Raw genomic sequence first — 19,188 nt, 5'->3', positions numbered from 1 at the left:
TAATTTTCAGCAGGTCATGTCAGCAAAAGGTCATGAAGAGGTTGAAAAGTTTTAGGTGTAGCTGTTAACGAAATTATATATTAACAAACATGCCTTCTACATTTTAACTGTTTAACATTTTGTACCTCTCATTCCTCACATTTTAAATACTATTGTGTGTTTCTTAAACTGGCAAATTGTGGACAAAAATGATGTATTTGACCTTCACGTGTTATCTCTACTGTAAGGCATGTGAAACTAACATTTAGTTACAAGAATATCTGGTTCAGTAACAGCATTCTAAGGCTGTGACCTGCATTTGCAGAGAAACAGAGCTGATACCATAAAGATTACCTCTTAACTGTAGAAATTAGCTGTAATTCCTACGGCTTGGCAGTCTTTAAAAAGTAAAACAATAAATACATATATATGGATATCAGAAAGTTACACTATTCACAGTTATTCACCTTCAGTCGAAAGGTGTGTGGAATGATTATGTGGTATAGGGTGTTGCCATACAGTGAACATTCGATCCCTCTGACGTCTTGACGTGGCGTAGTAGAATGAATGAGCTGGCCAGATACAGCTCACGAGAGTTGAGTCATACAAATTTGAAGAAGAGAAGAGTACAACATGCTGCTGCTGTGAGGAGCTGTAATTTTAAATATAACACTACATATTCATATCAAACTGGACCAAAATTAACCAGTTTATCGAAAAAAGATGGCCCGAGGAGAAGGCGCCGAGCAGTACACCGCAACTTTACTGGCAACGACAGTCAAACCTATGAAGACAGAAATCAAGGCGGTCAAGGTAGGATGGATTTCCCTGTCTAAATTTACGTTTTTATGTTTAAAATAAACGCGAACAATTTCTCATAACTTTCATCCAGGTTCGGGAAAAGGCGCCTAGTTTTGAAGTAGCGTTTTAAACGTTGTGGGCGTTTATTTTCTGTCGCTTTCACGCAGCTCGACTTATCGTGTCCTTCTCTGCCCTCGGGATTTGAATTCCACCCGGTGTTTTCCCTTCCACCTGTTTTCCCTGCTTATTACCTTATTTGCGGTATGAGTTTTAAATGAACGTGTATTCAAACAAATTTCCAAACAGTTTTTTTGTCAGTCCTGTGCAGAAGAAGTAGAACACAGTACTTCACAGTACTGCAACCCATTTTATTTGAATGAGCGGAAATGAGGAAATAAGGAAAATCGTACTTTAATCGTTGCAAATTTCCTTTAAAGTGATGTTAAGAACTCTATATGATGCTATGTGCGTAAAACTCGCTTCAATATTCCGCATATTGATGTTAAAGATACTTTCTAATGTTGTAATTTTTTTCATTAGCAAGCATACTCTGGTATTAAACCACAGCTGGGTAATAAAGTATGGATGTTCACTGCAAAATTATACATAATACAAAGATTTTAAGTAACTGCTCTAAAAAAAAAAAATAACCCCACGCATTCTTGGTCTGATGACATCACAGAAGGCAAAAGAAAAAAACAACTCAATGCAGCATTTTTTTGTTTTTGTTTATTTGTTTTTACAATCAAATGATTGCTACAGACTTATAGAAAACAAGTAAACATTTCTGAAATGAAGTTCTATTATAAACATGTAAATAAAAAGGGAAGGAGTGGGGGAGAAAAATTACAAAAGAATTCCTCTGCCTTAGGCGATGTCCACCAAGCATGTTGAATCTTGTATTTGGGATTTGGCTTTTAAGGTATGTTTTACATTAAAATAGCAAAACTTGCGTAAACAAAATGACACCTATTTATCTAGTTGTCAAATTAGATTTTAAGCAATTTTGGTTGAGTTATGTACAAAACTGTGTTGGCTTTAAAAAGTAATACCCCACTCAGATATGCTTCATTTTTTACAGCAGCCATGTTTTGTTAAATTTGATATAGTGTAGCTTGGAAGTTTGTTTAAATGTAATTTATGGTTCTCGCATTGTAAAAGGCTGTCAATCCAATTCTGATTAAAAATAAATAAATAAACCGGCTGCTGGCATTTATTTATAACTTGATATGGTTTCTTTCAAATTCATCTGGAGAGATGATATGAATTTGAATGATATAGGTTTGCAGCAGCTGTGGATTTCCCCTCTATTATGTACTCTCGAAGGTGATTGGCCAAAAGCAAAAAGTATGTGGTGTGCAGGCTTTGTAGAAAAATGTCACACAACCTGCAACATCCCATCTCAGGAGCCAATGGCTGAGCTCGGCTGATGCGGTGATGCCGCCTGAGCGCATGTGAACTAAGGTAACCCCAGCCTCTGATTCAGACGGGATTTAACTGATCAGTTAGAACGTGATGACTGAGACCATGCGAAGCAGAGAACCACAGGGTTAAAAAAGACCCATTCATGAGTCCCCAGGGAGTTTTTACAGTCAGAGGCATGAACTGTTTTAACGTCACGTCGACTCCATTATGCATCTCTCTCTTTGATGTTTCTCTTCCAGTCAAAAGAACAGAGGAGGGACACACAGAAACTCTCTTTGTGGAGTAAACTGTGCTATGCCATCGGAGGAGCTCCCTACCAGATAACAGGCAGCGCTCTGGGCTTCTTTCTCCAGATCTACCTGCTCGATGTGGCTCAGGTGATTAAAATATGCTTCCTTAAAAAGGGGAAGTTGAACAAAACCTATAAGGCTGCAGAATATTGCTCCTGTATTTTTGCTGGCAGATTTACAAGCAGTTATCTATGTTTCTTTTCTCTAGCTCTCCAAGATAATCAGTGTAAATTGATAATCTTGGAGAGCACGGTTTGTGTTGGCTCAGTTTAACAGTATCCGTTCTGCTGTATTCAGTCAGCCGAATGAACTTGGGCTCCTGCTGTCAGCTTTGTTGCCGAATTAATCTTTTCCACTGTTCACAGTGGGAACTTAAGTTAGGGCCAGGCTGCTCAAAGCATGACCTCATTGCAGCATCTGCTTTTGTGTTGTTGTGCTCATTCTTCTTTGGCACCATTCTCCTTGCAGCTGGATCCTTCCTACGCCTCCATCATCCTGTTCGTTGGTCGGGCCTGGGATGCCATCACAGACCCAACTGTGGGGTTCTTGGTGAGCCGGAGTAAATGGACTGGCATCGGCCGCATGATGCCCTGGTAGGTATAAGTTTGGTTCAGCAAATGCTGACACAGAAAGATAATGACAAGGGTTCCTATGTAGTCTAGAATAGTCTGGAACTTGATCCAAGGGTTTTGCAGATCTAGAGCAGTGTGGAGAGGGAACAACAGATCACACCTGTCTGTCTCTTCTTCCATCATCCATTCACCCATCTGCACATCCATCCGTCACTTAATAATATATTCTTCCATCCATCCGTTAGGGGTGGATTTAATATTTTATCACAATATTTTGTGGTATTTATTGTGATAATAATAAAAGTGACAATGAAAAGTGTATCTAAAACTTTTTATACATTTATTTATTTTAGGCAACTACTTGAAAAGTTTTATTACCAGAAATTCAATAAATTCCTGCTCATTAGATTCCATCCATTCTTGCACACATTTAACTGTCCACGCATCTATCCATCCATTCATTCTTCTTTATAAGTCCCTTAGCTAAAGTCTGGTCAGAGTAGAAAGAGTTGCTATAAAAAAATTTGAAAGTTTGTACCCCAACCGAAAGGCCTCTAAGAAATTGCTAAACAAGGACAGAAAAATCCAGAATACTGCAATCTGGAAAAGTTGAGAATTCGTACATACAAAATGTGAAGGAACGCTGTTGTACGAAGACGAGGAGGTGAGCTGCAACGGATTAGAGAAGGGAGAAACTTGAGGCTGACAGAAAAGCGCCTGGTATCAGTAACCATGGCAGCAAGGTTGAAGAGGCTGAAAGGAAAGAGAAAATAGCTAGACTGAAAGATTACACTGGGAGTATGAATATGTAAGAGAAAATGAGAGGGCAAAGAAAACTTAAACTTTGTGTATGTTTTTTCCCCTTAAAACTGTTAGGAAAACATCAGAACTTCAATTTTCAGATCTCTGCTCTATCATTTATTCCCCTCCATGCCTTAATAGTTTATTTCTAATCAGTGTATCTTACTGTGAAGAAGTATGGAGGAGTTTTGCAGGGTTTTCTCTGAACTTCAGCTGCATTCTCCCTCCTTTTTAGTCCTTACACTCCCATCTGCTTAAAGAACCACTCCAAAGAAATGAGGGCTGACTTTAAACTTGCTCATAGCTGGATGTTACAGTAAATGTCAGGCGCACATGTGTCAGACTTGTGGATCTAGAACCGCCTCCTGTTTGCAGGTCTGTTCTTTATTACAACCAGCATATAAAGCTTAACAGAACGAAGAAAAGGCAGCATAAGTACAGGCTGTAAAATTTACATATTGTGCTTTACAGCATCAAATGACCCCCAGCAGCCAAATGCGGAGCTCAGCAGCCACTGAGCTCAGCAGCCACTGAGCTCAGCAGCCACTGAGCTCAGCAAGGAAGTTGGGTTGTAAAAATAGGCGACGTTCATGTTTAATTTTTAGTGTAAGGCACATGAAGTTCTCTCGAGGTTACAAGAATATCTCTTAAGCCTGTGATCTGAATGTGCAGATGAGCAGAGCAGGTGCTATAAATGATTCTTTCTAACTGCAATTCATCAGTCTCGGCAGCTGTCAGGCCTTTAAAAAGCGAGAAGTAAAACAAGCTGCCGGCTATGCACGAGTTGCATGTTGTAGGCAGCCGAGGAGGAGGGAAGAGGAAGTTCGTGGCTTCAGTTGTGATTGGTCCCACCCACAACACACCATCCGATCCAACCAATTAGAAAAGGAGAAACAATGAGTGCCACGTGTAGGTTTGATTTTTTTGATAATGGAGGGAAGCTTAGAAAAGCATACCTTATGTTTAAAGCCATATGTGTCTAAACAATAGTAATTTAAAAATAAAAGTTTATTGTGAAAACAACAAAAAAAAGGTAACAAATGCATGAAATATTCATTCTGTTTAGATTTAAAACCAAGTGTTAGAGGTTTGAGCAAGTTCAGGTTATTTCCCTTAACACTTACCTCCGCATGGGGTTAGGCCAGACATGTTATTGTGAGAGACTGTTGGGTCTCGCTAACCTCATTTACTGAAACCGAAGAGCAAATCCAGAATGTCTCAGCCATTGTTACAGGGCTGGGGGTGCAGTTTCATATGAAAGTGCAAGTTCACAAGCTTCTCTTCCAATAAAGAAACATCCTGGTGTGATTAGCGATACATCCCAGAGGGACTCCGATTTTGTTTCTTTTGCATGGCAGCTTGTAGACAAAGGTGAAGCCTGCAGTTAATATTTGTGATAATAACTTTATTGTTGGTTGCTTGACAATGTAATTTACCTCCAAACAGTTTTATCAGGTTTTCATAAATCCCAGACAAGAGGAGTTTTTAAAAAAACCACGACAACGCCTTAAAAGTACTTTGATCTTTTTTCATATTTTCCTACATAAAAAGAAGCTCATATGTCTTTTTTAGCCTACTGTGCTATGAAAACCTGAAATACAATCCAGTGCGACCAACTGTCACCAGATTGTTGAAATAATGTAATATAATCTTAATATAAACCCATCTTTTCTATGGAGAGCTCAAAAGTTTGTTAGAAAACATTAATGAACAAATAGCATAATGAAAACCAAGGAACCCAGCAAGTTAGTAAACATGAGAGAAAGCTGCAGCGAAGTTTAAAGCAGAGCTCAATTATAAAGCAACCATCCTGAGAGTCCTGATCAATCCATCATCTGAAAACAAAGAATGGCACAACTACAAATTCACCAAGATTTGGCTGTCCACTTAAACTGACAGGTTTAAAAAATATATAACACCTTAATGAAAGAAGCAGGCATGTGGTAAATCTGTGGGAGCTACAGAGATCCTCCGCTCAGTTGTTATCCGCATTTAAATTGGATTTCCTTCAAAGGAGTGAACTAAAAAACAAAAAAAACCAACGAAAAAAAAAAATATATATATATATATTTTTTATTTTTTTCCTGAAACAAAGTCATCGTTTAGTTTCACATAAGTCATATCACATTAGATGAAACCACAGTGGCAGAAAATAAAACTGCACCTCGCCCTCAACATGCTCTCCCCACAGTGAAACAAGGCAGTGGCAGCATCATGCTGTGGGGATTGAAGCTGGACCTTAATCTGGCAAAATGCTGGAGAAAAAAAAAACCTCTGTAAAATGGAATAGTTCAGATTGAAGCTAATCTATGTTTCAAAGTCCAGACCTTGAACACCGACTTTAATGGATGTTTTCCACCTAATTTGACTGAGATTAAGCCATTTGGCCAAGAAAAGCTTTAAGTAGTTTTATAGAAATGTTTGTAAGGTGGTGTAATCTTGGCACTGTTGTGAATTTTAAAAGCGGACTGCTGAGGTAAGAACAACCAACTCAGACTGGGAGCTGGAGTCTCACAGAGCTGAGGGAAGCAGTAGTACAGACTGAAGTGGGGTGGATCAGGACCTCCTCATCGCCTCATGCTGCCCTGCCTGAACCCTCTCTGCACGCTCCAGCTCTAACAAGGCAGGATTAGCAAGATTATTCACAAAACAGAAAGGGAAGAAAAGCAGCGACTGTAAGGCAGACTCGAGTAAGAAACTAAGCGGATATGTTACAGTAGCAGGAAGGATAATTCATTAAGCGCATTCAGTATGGTTTATTAACACTTTAAAGGTACTGCAAGTAGTGATGAAGCTGAAACTTTAGCTGACGTGTCCTGAACACTTCCCACTCACTTCTTTGCAGGATCCTTTGCTCGACTCCGTTTGCAGTGCTGACTTACCTCCTAATCTGGTACGTGCCTCCGTTTGAGGAAGGAAAAGTCATCTGGTACCTGGTGTTTTACTGCCTCTTTCAGTCAATGCTGACGGTTAGTTTGCACCTCATGGACGACTTCTCTTTTCCCGTCTCCATCACACCAATCACTATATCTAATTGTTTGTTTCTGATTGCAGTGCTTCCATGTTCCATATTCAGCCCTCACCATGTTTATAAGCAGTGACCAGAAGGAGCGGGACTCTGCCACCGCCTATCGTACGTTAAGCGCTCCTCATGACGATCGTAAAGCATCGGTGTTTTATCAAATGTGCTGACCTTTAAACCTTGGGGTCAATCAGGTATGACGGTGGAGGTGCTGGGTACTGTGCTGGGCACGGCGATCCAGGGACAGATAGTAGGTGGAGTCTCCAGTTGTCCCACTGAGCCTGAAAACTCCAACAGCACAAACATCACTATGAACACGACCATAATTTCGCTGGAAGATACAGTAAGTGTCTCTTCTTGGGTGAGATAAAAATATTACATTTTATTTGGATCCAAACTGTTGGACTTATTTTATTTGGTTTACTCTGATACCACTTTCCTTCCCAAGTCGTAATTATCAGTGAATGACATCTGCCTCACTCTTCCCCGGCATAAAGCTAAGACTGCGGGACAGTTAAATTATATCATTAGCTTTCACTTGATGGCCTTTTAATTGTCTAATCATTTAATTTGAGCGTGCGACAGAATGAAAACACCATAAGCATGCAGAATAGTTGGCCCTTAGGGCCAGGTACGTCGCACCTCTGATGTGCGATATACAACAAATGTGTAGGGGCGTGCTACAGTAGGATGGCACAAAATTTTTTATTTTTTTTCCCACTTCCAGAAACATTCAAAATACTATTTGTGGAAGGAACAAAATCATGAAATGTTAAACCATTGTCACCTCAATAGAACATGGTGGAGGCAGCATGATGCTGTGGGAATCTAACTGCAATCGTGAATCTGAAGTAACACAAAAATGGATGTTCAGAAATACTGAGCCACAGTATTTTTCCAAAGAATAGGCAAAAGTTTCTGTCTCTGAATTAGTAAATGTAGGCATGAATAAAGTAAAGTTTTAGTTTTGACATTTATTCTCCATATTAACAGTTTAAGTAACAAAGGAAGATCTAAGTCATGACATCCATGTATATAAATTACTTCCTAAACCATTGAGCGTCAACACAATCAAACTGATTTCTCTCCTTGTTTCCATTCCTTCAGAAACGAGCCTACCTGCTTGCTTCCGGGGTCATCTGCATCATCTATGTCGTTTGTGCTGCAGTCTTGTTTTTTGGTGTGAAGGAGCAAAAAGGTACAGAACCATTACATCTTTCTATGTTTTATCCCCAAAGCGTTCTTCGCTTTGAGACTTTTAAACATCAGTGTTGAATTTCAATATTTAGTTTTCTGACTCTCAATCATACACTTAAATAGAGAGATGTGTTCTGTACAGTACGAGTGACTTGTAGTTCTGCAAGTGCAGTATACTGACACTGTTTAACTATAACCCTTGTAAAATTGTAATTACTTTTGCAGCTTCAGTAAACAGTAACTTTGTTTATAAAGGCACATAAAGGTCATGTGCCATTTAAAATAGCACATGATCTTGTGTCATTTTAAAATACTTAGTTGGAAACAATTGTGTCAGTGTTCAAAATTTTTGTTTTCACATCGTTCACAGATTAAAAGTTTGCATTACAAAATGTGGCGGGCACATATTTAGAGAGTTGGAGCTGTGTTTATTTTTCCCTGTTGTCTTCCAGAGAGCGGTTGTAAAACCTCAACTCCGCCGCTCACCTTCCGTCAAGGCCTGTGGGTGATCATGAGTCACGGACCCTACGTCAAGCTGGTCATCGGCTTCCTCTTCACATCGCTGGGTTTCATGGTAAAAATTATTAATGCTTTTCTTTGTTTAGGAGTTTTAGGGTTTCCTTTCAGCTTCATTTTCTGATAAAGGAATCTGGTACTTGGTTTATGTTCTGCATATATAATCCTGTTTTATAATGTTACTTTTTTACAGTTGCTGGAAGGAAACTTTGCCCTTTTCATCACCCACGCGCTGGGCCACAGGAAGGACTTCCAGAATATCTTGTTGGTCATCATGGTGAGTGTTTCTAATTTTTCCACTCGAGGACCCTTCCTGAAATGGCCTTTGTCAGGGTTGAACATTTAGAGGACATAATTCCTGTCTGAAACCTTAATCTGGGCCAATTCAGAGACATTTTTCACACTAAGACACTGGACTAAAAGACGACAGTTTTATGGGCGTTTAAGCTCATGGGGGGCCGGTCACCAACGTGCTTACTGTGCGTTAAAAGAAGAGATGACTTACAGTAGAGCTTCTGTTGCTAGGCAACCCTTTACAGTGCAACTATTGGCTGTCCACTCCTCTCCATCTTTTACTCACAGTTTTCTGCAACATGCTTTTCTTTATGATAGGAAGCTGGAGCTTTTTCCATGTTGTATATTTGAGGAAAAGGTTTGAAAGCGGAAGCTTCTCCTACAAATTACTTTGCTTTTGAAAGTTCAAAAGTTGCTTCTTCCTAAAATCTTCCTAAGAGTGTTTTTTTTGTCTAGTGGGAAAATTATTTTTCTCCAACTTGAAGGAGTTGGATAAACAAGAATTGGATGCACCTTGTCCACAAGCTTTCTGTATTCACCAACAAGCTTTTCTCAGAACTATTAGTTGATTTAAATTGATTAGTTTCTGTCCATTTAGTTTTTAATCTCTATTATTTCATCCACTTTATGTGAGGTGCTGGTACCACCATCAGTATTGTCATCTGCTCCCACGTTTTGGTTAACTATTAATCATTGAAAGCCATAAAAAAGGACAATTTTACTGCCAATGATAAGTACTTGCAAAAACATCTGACTGCAGCTGCATTTTGAAAATAGGTTTTAACTCACCAGTGATGCTGAATACAAACTGATTTTAGTCTTTAGTTTTTATCTTCTATGAAACAATTTTCAAAAATCCTCAAAATGTCTAAAACTAGAGAACACAGTCTCAGTGTTCTGATTGTCTCTTGTTCATATCACTGTGAGAAATGCAACATAATTATTCCTGACTTCGGATATGAAGGTTTTCTCCCACATAGTTATGCAGCTTCAGTATTTAGTTGGCAATAGATGGCCAAAATAGAGAACAACAGTTTTTTTCTTAGAGATGCTTTTGACCAATTCACTATATAAGCTTATTTTTAACCTCAATGCTGTGTTTGTACATCTAACAATTAAATATATTTTTATTCCTGTAATCATAAGTCATGTATTAGATTAGATGCATATTTTTCTGATTATGTCTTTCAAAGGAAAATATCCTAAAATGTATGATTTCACAAATTGACTAAAACCAACCAATTAGTTTCCCCTTATCTGTTGTACTGTGCAAAAGTCTTGAGTCATCCTCTGTACTTCATATCTGGCAGCCAGACCATCTTAATATTTTAAAGTCTTCCATCTTTTTAATCTTGGCCCCTTTTCCTCTTATTTCCATCCCACTAACTACAAATCTGGATGCTTTAAAAGTTTCAAACAGAAACTTTTAACTTTTCTCTTCTGTAGTTTGATTTCTTTAGTTTACTACAACTGCATTTTTTTGTGCCTTTTCTCCTCAGAATCAAAAGTGAATGTAACATTCTTGAAGTCAGTGGAAAGGAACAAAAACATCTTAAATGGGGAATGATGATATTCCACAGCTACTGCAAATTTAACACTATACATGGCAGCAACTTGATTTTAAGAAACTCTAAAGTTTGTTGGGAATGTAAATTACACCTCTGCAGTGTGAAAAATAATGAAAATATCAAATTTAGATTGCCTGTCAATTCTATAAAAAAAATAACACAGTCTCGATTACATTGGTGCTTCTGCATCTCAGTGATTGGATCTTTGCACATCTAGGTTTGCCATCCTTGATTGATACACTTGCTGTCATGATTCCACATTCATTCTCAACCCAAACTGAGTATCAAACATTCCTCCTTTTTTCCCCCCCCAGGTATCTGGAACTTTAACCATCCCGTGGTGGCAGTGGTTCCTGACTCGGTTTGGGAAGAAGACGGCGACGTACTGCGGCATGTTGGTCTGTATTTTCACAGACTGGAAAAACTTCAGATTATGGTGCTAAATAAGGATAATAATCTGACTTCTTTCTCTCTTTTCCTGCAGTGGGCAGTACCCTTCATGATCCTGATCGTCTCCATCCAGAGCCACCTGGTCATTTCCTACTTGGTCTCCGTGGCAGCAGGTGTGAGTGTGGCAGCAGCGTTCCTCCTCCCTTGGTGAGGACCGAGGTTTTACCCACAGCATCTTTTCCTTCTCCTGTTGGTTTTTATCATGAGCTAAATGCTGTTTGTCCCCTCAGGTCAATGCTTCCGGATGTTGTGGATGACTTCAAAGTTCAGAATCCAGATGTCCACGGTCATGAAGCCCTCTTCTATTCTTTTTATGTGTTCTTTATCAAGTTTGCATCTGGCTTGTCTCTCGGCATTTCCACTCTCAGTTTAAAGTAAGTCTATTTATTGTTATCTCCTGCATTATCCTTAGATAGATGACTATTTTCACCATTGAAACTATTGCACTTTGCATGCACAAACTTTCATACTCTTAAACCTTTTAAACTTGTCACGTCGCTGCCAGAAACTTTAATGTACTCTGGAGATTTTCACGTGGCTGATCAACGCAAAGTGGTACATAGTTGTGAACTTGGAAGAAAATAAGAAGTAGCCTGAGCTAAAATACTGAAATCTAAAAAGTGTGACGTGTTTGTATTCAGCCCCACTCGGTCAATACTCTTTAGTACCATCTTTTTGCTTCAAGTTTTTTTGGGTATGTCTCTCATCCAACTTGGTTGATCTACAGGCTGTTTTGTTTTGTCCGTTCTTCAACATCAGTCAGACTGGGTGGAGAGTGTGTGATCAGGATTTTTAAAGTTTTGCAGCATACTTTCAATTAAACTAAAGTGTAGGCCAGCGATCCTCATATCCAGGTCTCAAGATCATTCCCATTGCATGATGCTGACATGACCGTCTCAGCGATGTTGATCTGTTAAGTGTTGCTTACCCCCAAAGACAGTCTGGTACATGCAGGACAAAAAGTTTAATTTTGTTCTCGTCTGACCAGAGCATCTTCCTCCACTTGCTGCATCTCTAACATGTTGTGAGGCAACTTTAAACTGGACTTTGTCTGGCTTCCTCTGTACACTTGGTTTCTTCTTAACTACTTTTTCTTGAAAGTGTGCCTTAGACTGTTTTATAACCTAACCCTGCTTTAAACATGTACATAACTTTCTCCCTGACCTGTCTGCCGTGTTCCATGATCCTCGTGATACTCTTTGTTTGCTAATGTTCTCCAACAAATCCCTAAGGCCTTTACATATCACACTGAGATGATATTACTCACAAATGGAATTTAATAGCAAATTTATTGAGTCCTGAACCTTGCTATTTGCACTGGATTTTATTTTCGGGAAATGAAAAGGAGACATTGGACTCTTGTATCAGTTTTCTTCTATTTCAAAGTTATCATATGCACTACTTTTGTCACATAAACCCCTTAAAATAGAAGATTTTAACTGTAACATAAGTTGAAATGTGGAAAAAGTGTGCAAAAGGTATGAATACTTTGCAAAGAGTGCTGCCATCTCCAGCTCTGCTTCAGTCATGTACTTGTGCAGTCCTTCATGTATCCAAAGTCTGCACACACCAGCTCAACTTTTCCATTGTCTTGCTGCATATTTTTGGCAGATTTGCTGGGTATGTGACTGGTGAGTGCTCCCAGCCTGAGGCGGTCAGCTTAACCCTGAAGGTCCTGGTCTCTCCTGTTCCCATCGTCCTCATCGTCGTCGGACTTCTGGTGATTGTGACCTACCCCATCAATGAGGAGAGGAGAAAAGGCAACCGCAAACTACTGGAGGATTTGTTGTAAGTGACGAGTGACGACATGCGGTACAATGTTTACGCCAGCCTCGTGTATTTGCATGTCTTTTTACGTTGTTTGCACATGTCTGTATTTTTGATTTGTTGTTGTTTCTCATCCTCCTAACAGAGACTCCAACTCGGAAACGTCAGAACTGGGAAGCAGTGTGTAGCAGCTGCATTGAACTCTTGTCAGGACGGGTAGCATACAGCAGACCAACACAGCTGCCTTTTCACCAGCATCAACCTACTTTATACTATACTATCATGCGGGTTCATGGCGCCCTCCAGTGGCCAAAGTATTTTGTTTGTTGCCTTTTCAACCAGTTGGGACTGAATTCAACTGAAAGCAGCTTTAGTTTCATCACCATGAAGCCAAAATGACAACTGAACCGTTATTTATTATCATCTATCATCAGGGCACTAAGATCTGCTCATATGCCAACTACATGTTTTCACAGAAATGTATTGAGACGATCCACTTTTTTTTTCTGGTTCTGTGTGAAGCCAAAATCCACCAGCTTTCTTGGTAACACTCCACTTCCTCCTTCGTCTGCTTTACCTCACAAAATCTTAGTTACAGACGTGATTTTTGTTGTTGTACCTTATGATATATTTATTTATTGGTTTGTAAGATCTGACTCTAGTGCGTGCAGGGGAGTGTGATGTTACTTTTGCTTTCGGCTATTTATATTTATTAGAATATCTCAGTTCATGGGGTTTGTAAGCACTCTCTCACTGTTTTTCAGTGAGCTTTGTTTACTGTTTTGGTTTTCCGAAGAACATTTCATGTTTTGTTTACTTGAATTTTCTGAAGGTGAAAATGCATTTTTGTACCAAATGAAGTGAAATCCATAGTTTAGCTCACTCACAGGCACTTGCTTTTCTATTTATGCTTGAAGTTTTTATTTATCTGGTGAAGACTTTCTGATGATGCAAAGTAGCCTTTCAATTCCTTTGAGTCTTTTCTCTATAAAGTGAGCATCAGTGAGTAAAAGAGGTAACGCTCTCACATACCAAGAAGGAGGAAGGTTTTATTTAAATATTCAAGCAAGTTGTCTAAGGGAATGTTATTTCCTCATGCAATCACAATGTTGTGATTTATTAACAGGGGAGCAAAAAACATAAAAATAAATCAAATTCTTTAAAGTTAAAAGTTAAACGAGCTGCTTTTAGAATAATACGATCGACCAATAACATTACTGGAAGGACTTGGGACTGTGTAGTATTTTCTTTAGGATTTTTGAAATGGCACTAATTGGAGTGAATTTCTAGCATGTACATTTGTATATGTAAATTGTAAATATGACAGCATTGAGCAATACTTGAATCATTAAAAAAAATGTTTTATGTAAAATTGTAAATCAATAAATAAAAATAGTTGAAACAAGGTTCTAGAGTGTTTTGCTTAATTTGACATGCCCCAAAACGCATCCAGACTGCAGAGCCTTGGAAATGTATCTTAGTTTGTCACCACCATAAACCCCATATCTTTTACATCCGCTATGTGACAGAGCAACACAAAATACAGTATAATTTTACATTTGCAGTAAAATTACTTGCCACGTGTCGGTGACGAGACACTTAACCCCAAATTGCCAACCGATCAGCGTATCGGTGTATAAATGTGAGTGCGAATGGGTGTGTGACTCTAGTGGTCAAAATGATTGGAAAAACGCTATACAAATTCGATTTACCATTTTATTGAACTTATCAAAAATAATTTTCACCAATTTACTCGCATATTGAAGGTCCACGCTTACTACAAATCACTGAAACCCATTAAAAATGGAGGCGGACGGAGAACTTCGTCTCCGATGCTTTTCACAATGTGGACCTGTGTGTCGAGAAACAATCTTTCTATTGTGATCTGATGCTGGAGATAAATTAAGATAGTTCATCTGGGTCTATTAAGATGATGCTGAAAAGTGAAAAATAAATAAGATGAGAAGATAGAATCACATTTTTTTTCTTTTTGAGCAACACGAAGCTTAATCTCTCATAATTATTTGCAGCCGCGACAGGAGCTTTTTAACGCGCGGCTTGACGGTGGAAGGAAGGCAGAAACAAGCGGTCTGCTGCGATGAAAACAAAGTGGCATCTTTTTATTATTTTGTTTATTTGTGTGTTATCACTTGGCTGTATCTGCTGTTCAGCGGACTCGCCCAAATCTTTATTTAGAAAAGTGTCTAAAGTCATTAAACCGTCTACCACAGAGGACAGCGGGGCCATCCAGAGGATTTCCAGACTCACGCCTCCTCTGTCTCAGCTCAGGTCGGTTCATTCCTACACGCTGGTGACCCCGTCTCTGTTTCCTGGGGAGCCAGAGGCTTGGATAAAGGCGGACTCGGCGTACGCACCGGACGTCTCTGTCACCTGCTCCCCTTCGGACTTTGTGGTGCGGGTCAAACCAGCTTTCTATGGTCTGGGCGCAGAGGCGCAGGAGCTGACGCTGGGCAGGGACTGTCGGAGCAACGGCATCTCCAGGCCGCACGGTGACCTACTCTTCACGTATCCCCTGACTGCGTGCGATGGAGTGCGGGAGGTGAGCATGTAGCCATGTGCGGCATTTTTTTATTTTTTTATTTTAGGTTGAAGAGCCATTTTTAACTGTCTTACGCACAGCTGCCGGACGACTATCTGGTCTACAAATACGTGCTCCACTATAAACCGTCTCCAAAACGGTTTTTGAGCAGAGCGCACCAAATCGATGTCAACATTGAATGTCATTATCAGAGGTTAGATTTGCTTCTCTTCATTTTAAGGCATACAGTGAGTTTGAAAGTGCAAACGACTTCCATCTTCCTTGTCCTTCAGAGACCATGCAGTCTACCAATTGGCGGTGCAGCCCACATGGCAAACTCTTGTTCTGCGCAAAAAACTGAAAGGACGTCCTGTGGAGTTCCAGATCAATTTAATGGACGGTAAAATTATTATTTTTGAACAGTTTTCCTATGAAGCCCTACATTCATAGTGAACGGCTCAATCAATTTGAATGTTATTAAAATTTTTAGTTATTTTTTGTCATTTGTTACAAACTCTGGCTTATTCTTTTCACAAGGTGAGGTATTTCAGTATTTCACTTGACATGGTTCACTGTGGGAAAACTTGCACTGAACCTCAAGCAATTTGGACCTAGTCTTCTCACTTGGCCTCCAGACTCTGGGCTTTTAGGACTTTTTCTAAATAGTGTAGTTAAGATGGTGTTGGTGATTTCTCTGGTTAAGTGGCTTAACATAATGACTGGGACAGTTTTAGTCCCAGTCATTTTGTCCAAGTCAAATTGTCTTGAAGTCAATTTGACTTGTGAATCTAACCCAAATTCTTAAACTTTGCTTCACAATTATCCCTGTTGCTTTAGAAATCTTTTTTTTTTTTTTTTTTTTTCAAATTTTCAATTCACATGCTTGAATAAGGCACTATAGGAACAACTGGCTGGGCTTTTGTGACTTATCCACATTTTGAAGGGTGTCTGTGATTGTTTGATGGACAAATGCCAATCAACCAGAATTGTAAAGTCCACAACACTCCCATAACGAAACGGTTAAAAAAAAATAAAAAAGAACACTTGAGGTTTACATGTATAAAATATTTTCAAAAGTACATACAGCATCAACCCCAAGAATTGGAAATCTTGCTAGGTCATAGTTCCTACATTAAAGGCCTAAGTGAATTGTTTTCAATAAATTCTGAATACTATTTTTATAACTGTCTTTCTAAATGGCTCAGGTTCATGGAGAACACCAGCCAAGTCTCAGGTGTACCTGCTGGGACAAACTGTTAATATCCAAGTCTCTGCACCTCATCTACCTGCTGGATTAAAGTTGTACTCCAACAGCTGCTATGCAGCACCTTCTAGTGGCTCCAAATCCTCCCTTAAATACACCTTAATAGACAACTTTGGGTATGTATTCAGGAAAATGGTAATTTAGGTGTTTGGTTGTTTGCATATATGTAAATGTTTTTCTTTTGAATTCACAGGTGTATGCTGGACAGCAAGCATGAACCTGGATCCTCACAGTTTGTTTCTCGGACTGACAAGACCCTGAGGTTCTCCTTGAGGACATTTCAGTTTACAGCCGACCCTGACACTAAGGTGAAGATGGCAAATAATGGTGCTAAAGATTTTTTATTTTATTTTTTTTTAAATATGCAACTGATGAGAGTAATTTATTGTCCTCTTTAGGTCAGCATCTTTTGCAAGTTGTTTGTCACATCAGGGGAACCGGGGCCTGCTCAGAAATCCTGCACCTACCAAGATGGCAGGTGAGCAATGATTTCTTTAAAAATAGAGGCGTATCTATTTATCCGTTTACGGTATTTTCCGCACTATAAGCTAAAAATCTTCAATTTCCTCAAAAGCCGACAGTGCGCCTTATAATCCGGTGCGCCTTATATATGGACCAATATTGAGCCACAACAGGTCTAGCAACTACAGTAAGCAGCCGCTGACTTCATTTTCGCCGTAGAAGAATTGCATGGTGCACGCTGGGATAGTTGTCAGAACGCTGGTTTGTTAATAAAGTTTGACTGACCTATCTACCTACCAACCGTCTAAAATCGGGTCATTTAGCACCACGTTCTCCACGAACATGCTGTGCGCGAACGGAGAAGGGTGACCATCATCCGGCCACGCCCCGGCCCAGTCGCGGAATGCTCTCCTCACCAACCGGAGTCGGACTGTTTTGACAATCCCTGTTGTGCAGCTCCATCTAGTGGATGCATAACGTAACTCCAGCCTCTATTCTATGCGCTTTATAATGCGGTGCGCCTTATATATGAAAAAAGTTTTAAAATAGGCCATTCATTGAAGCTGCGCCTTATAATCCGGCGCACCTTATAGTGCGGAAAATACTGTATTGTTTCTAAGCTGTAAATTTTCTCTTACAGATGGCGAGCACTTACTGGTGAGGATTCAATATGCGAGTGCTGTGATTCAACATGTGTGACCTCTAAACCACGGAGGGCATTGGAAGGTTTGTCAGTCCATCCATTTCTGCTCAGCTTTATAGGGCGCTTGTACTCTTCAATGAATATCTTCCTGCACTCATTCCTCTGTGTTACACATAACTCATGCTTTAAAATGTAATTAATATTGATTGACATGTCAAATGTAACTTTTCACTGGATTGTTGGGGGAGGAAAGAGTCTCAAAATTCCAATAGAAATTTTAATTCATTTTCAAACATGGCTATTGACTATCATACCACAATCTAAGCCTGCTGTTAACAAAACCCCTTGATCTTAAGTCAACCAGCTATTATTTAAAATCTATTAAATCATCAGTGAATGCAATATTATGTATACGTCTTATTTCATGCTTTAGATTTTTAGTGAACCAAGCACTTCTGGTCTTTTGTTCCAAAGGTTTTGCTGTCAGTAGACCATTACTGATCTCTGATCAGCCACACACATCTGAGAATTGGTACCAAGAAATAATCCCATCTGCAGACAACGGGGGAAGAGAAGATGAAGGCAAACTACATTACAAAGACCTAAATGACAATCAAAAACTTTGGGAGGATGCAGCTGATGAAAAGCATGAGAAGACAAATGATAAATGGCTTGAAGAAAGTGAAACCATCCGTGGAGAAACGTTGGAACCAGAATTGGAGGAGTTGGCTGACAGTAAGGGGGTCTTGGAGCACAAGTGGAGTGAACCTAAATTATCAGATTTAAATGAGTTTGGGGAAGGTGAATCAAGATATGAAGAAGCAAGTGAAGATGAAATCACTGAGGTGAAAGATCTGCTTCTTCCGAGGGTGCACTTGAAGGAGACGTTTACTGATGTCGTCCATGAAGGGAAGCTGAAGCCCCCCAACTCGGAGGAAGGAAAAACGAAGAAACATGCATGTAGAGGGGATGAGAACAAGAGGATGGTGCAAGGAAGGAATGAAGACGGTGAGATGGAGGAGCAGGAGGAAACATGGTATTTCACATGGACATAAACAAAGCAGATGACCTATCTGCTTGAGGATTGATCTGATTTTTGACTTGCTTGTGCACAATAAATGACAGAAATCCATTGACTGAAGTGTCTTGTGATAACTTGAGTTTAAACTCGATCTTTACTGAGTTAATCTATTTAAAAATAAGGGAAAAATATTCAGTACAAACTCTGGAGAAATAGTTCACCATTTCTTCTGTTGTGCCACCTTAACATTTTTAATGGCAAAGTCTGCCCATCCCTATGAACATTTGCTTAACCAAATGTGCATTAGATTTTTGCAATACCTGAACAAAAATTTGGACTTAATTAAAATAAAAAAAGTTTAAGCAGTACTGTAGAAAAGTATTTACCCCCTTATGGACTTGTAGTTTTTTTGTTTTTACATGTTTCATATCAAACTTATTTTATAATTGGGACCAATTAACTATAATCCATCGACTCATTCTCTTAAATTCAGAACATGAGATTTCTAAGTTGGAGCTATTTTTCAAATACTGAAAACATGGAAGTGTAGTTAACCTCCAGTAGTGGTTTTCTTACC

General features: G+C 39.3%; 2 protein-coding genes across 2 annotated transcripts; both read left to right on the top strand.

The window, feature by feature from the left end:
- The first annotated feature begins 541 nt into the window (after positions 1 to 541).
- On the top strand, positions 542 to 14,088 carry LOC103458577 (sodium-dependent lysophosphatidylcholine symporter 1-B-like). The gene is made up of 14 exons (XM_008399492.2): positions 542 to 792; positions 2,445 to 2,582; positions 2,964 to 3,088; positions 6,714 to 6,837; positions 6,923 to 7,001; positions 7,085 to 7,233; positions 7,998 to 8,088; positions 8,540 to 8,661; positions 8,797 to 8,880; positions 10,780 to 10,863; positions 10,950 to 11,062; positions 11,146 to 11,289; positions 12,527 to 12,703; positions 12,828 to 14,088. The coding sequence occupies exons 1-14, from the start codon at positions 703 to 705 to the stop codon at positions 12,868 to 12,870; spliced, it is 1,563 nt and encodes a 520-aa protein (XP_008397714.1). The 5' UTR covers positions 542 to 702; the 3' UTR covers positions 12,871 to 14,088.
- Positions 14,089 to 14,524: 436 nt separating this feature from the next.
- LOC103458576 (zona pellucida sperm-binding protein 3) lies at positions 14,525 to 18,731 on the top strand. The gene is made up of 8 exons (XM_008399491.2): positions 14,525 to 15,242; positions 15,323 to 15,435; positions 15,515 to 15,621; positions 16,427 to 16,601; positions 16,679 to 16,793; positions 16,884 to 16,963; positions 17,588 to 17,673; positions 18,065 to 18,731. Exons 1-8 carry the CDS (start codon positions 14,781 to 14,783, stop codon positions 18,643 to 18,645), a joined length of 1,719 nt encoding a protein of 572 aa, XP_008397713.1. The 5' UTR covers positions 14,525 to 14,780; the 3' UTR covers positions 18,646 to 18,731.
- Positions 18,732 to 19,188: the final 457 nt, after the last annotated feature.

The sequence above is a fragment of the Poecilia reticulata genome, linkage group LG22 (genome assembly GCF_000633615.1).
Source record: "Poecilia reticulata strain Guanapo linkage group LG22, Guppy_female_1.0+MT, whole genome shotgun sequence".
Lineage (NCBI taxonomy): Eukaryota > Metazoa > Chordata > Actinopteri > Cyprinodontiformes > Poeciliidae > Poecilia > Poecilia reticulata.
Note: the sequence above shows the minus strand (reverse complement) of the source record. Positions and strands in the feature narration are given on the sequence as shown.

What these genes read in the sequence shown, in the direction of transcription:
- LOC103458577 (XM_008399492.2), top strand. Translation starts at nt 703, where the DNA reads ATGGCCCGAGGAGAAGGCGCCGAGCAGTACACCGCAACTTTACTGGCA. An exon ending in CAGAAATCAAGGCGGTCAAG is followed by an intron (nt 793 to 2,444) that starts GTAGGATGGATT and finishes TTTCTCTTCCAG; the next exon opens with TCAAAAGAACAGAGGAGGGA. An exon ending in ATTTCCACTCTCAGTTTAAA is followed by an intron (nt 11,290 to 12,526) that starts GTAAGTCTATTT and finishes TATTTTTGGCAG; the next exon opens with ATTTGCTGGGTATGTGACTG.
- LOC103458576 (XM_008399491.2), top strand. Translation starts at nt 14,781, where the DNA reads ATGAAAACAAAGTGGCATCTTTTTATTATTTTGTTTATTTGTGTGTTA. An exon ending in ACCTTAATAGACAACTTTGG is followed by an intron (nt 16,602 to 16,678) that starts GTATGTATTCAG and finishes TTGAATTCACAG; the next exon opens with GTGTATGCTGGACAGCAAGC. An exon ending in ACCACGGAGGGCATTGGAAG is followed by an intron (nt 17,674 to 18,064) that starts GTTTGTCAGTCC and finishes TTTGTTCCAAAG; the next exon opens with GTTTTGCTGTCAGTAGACCA.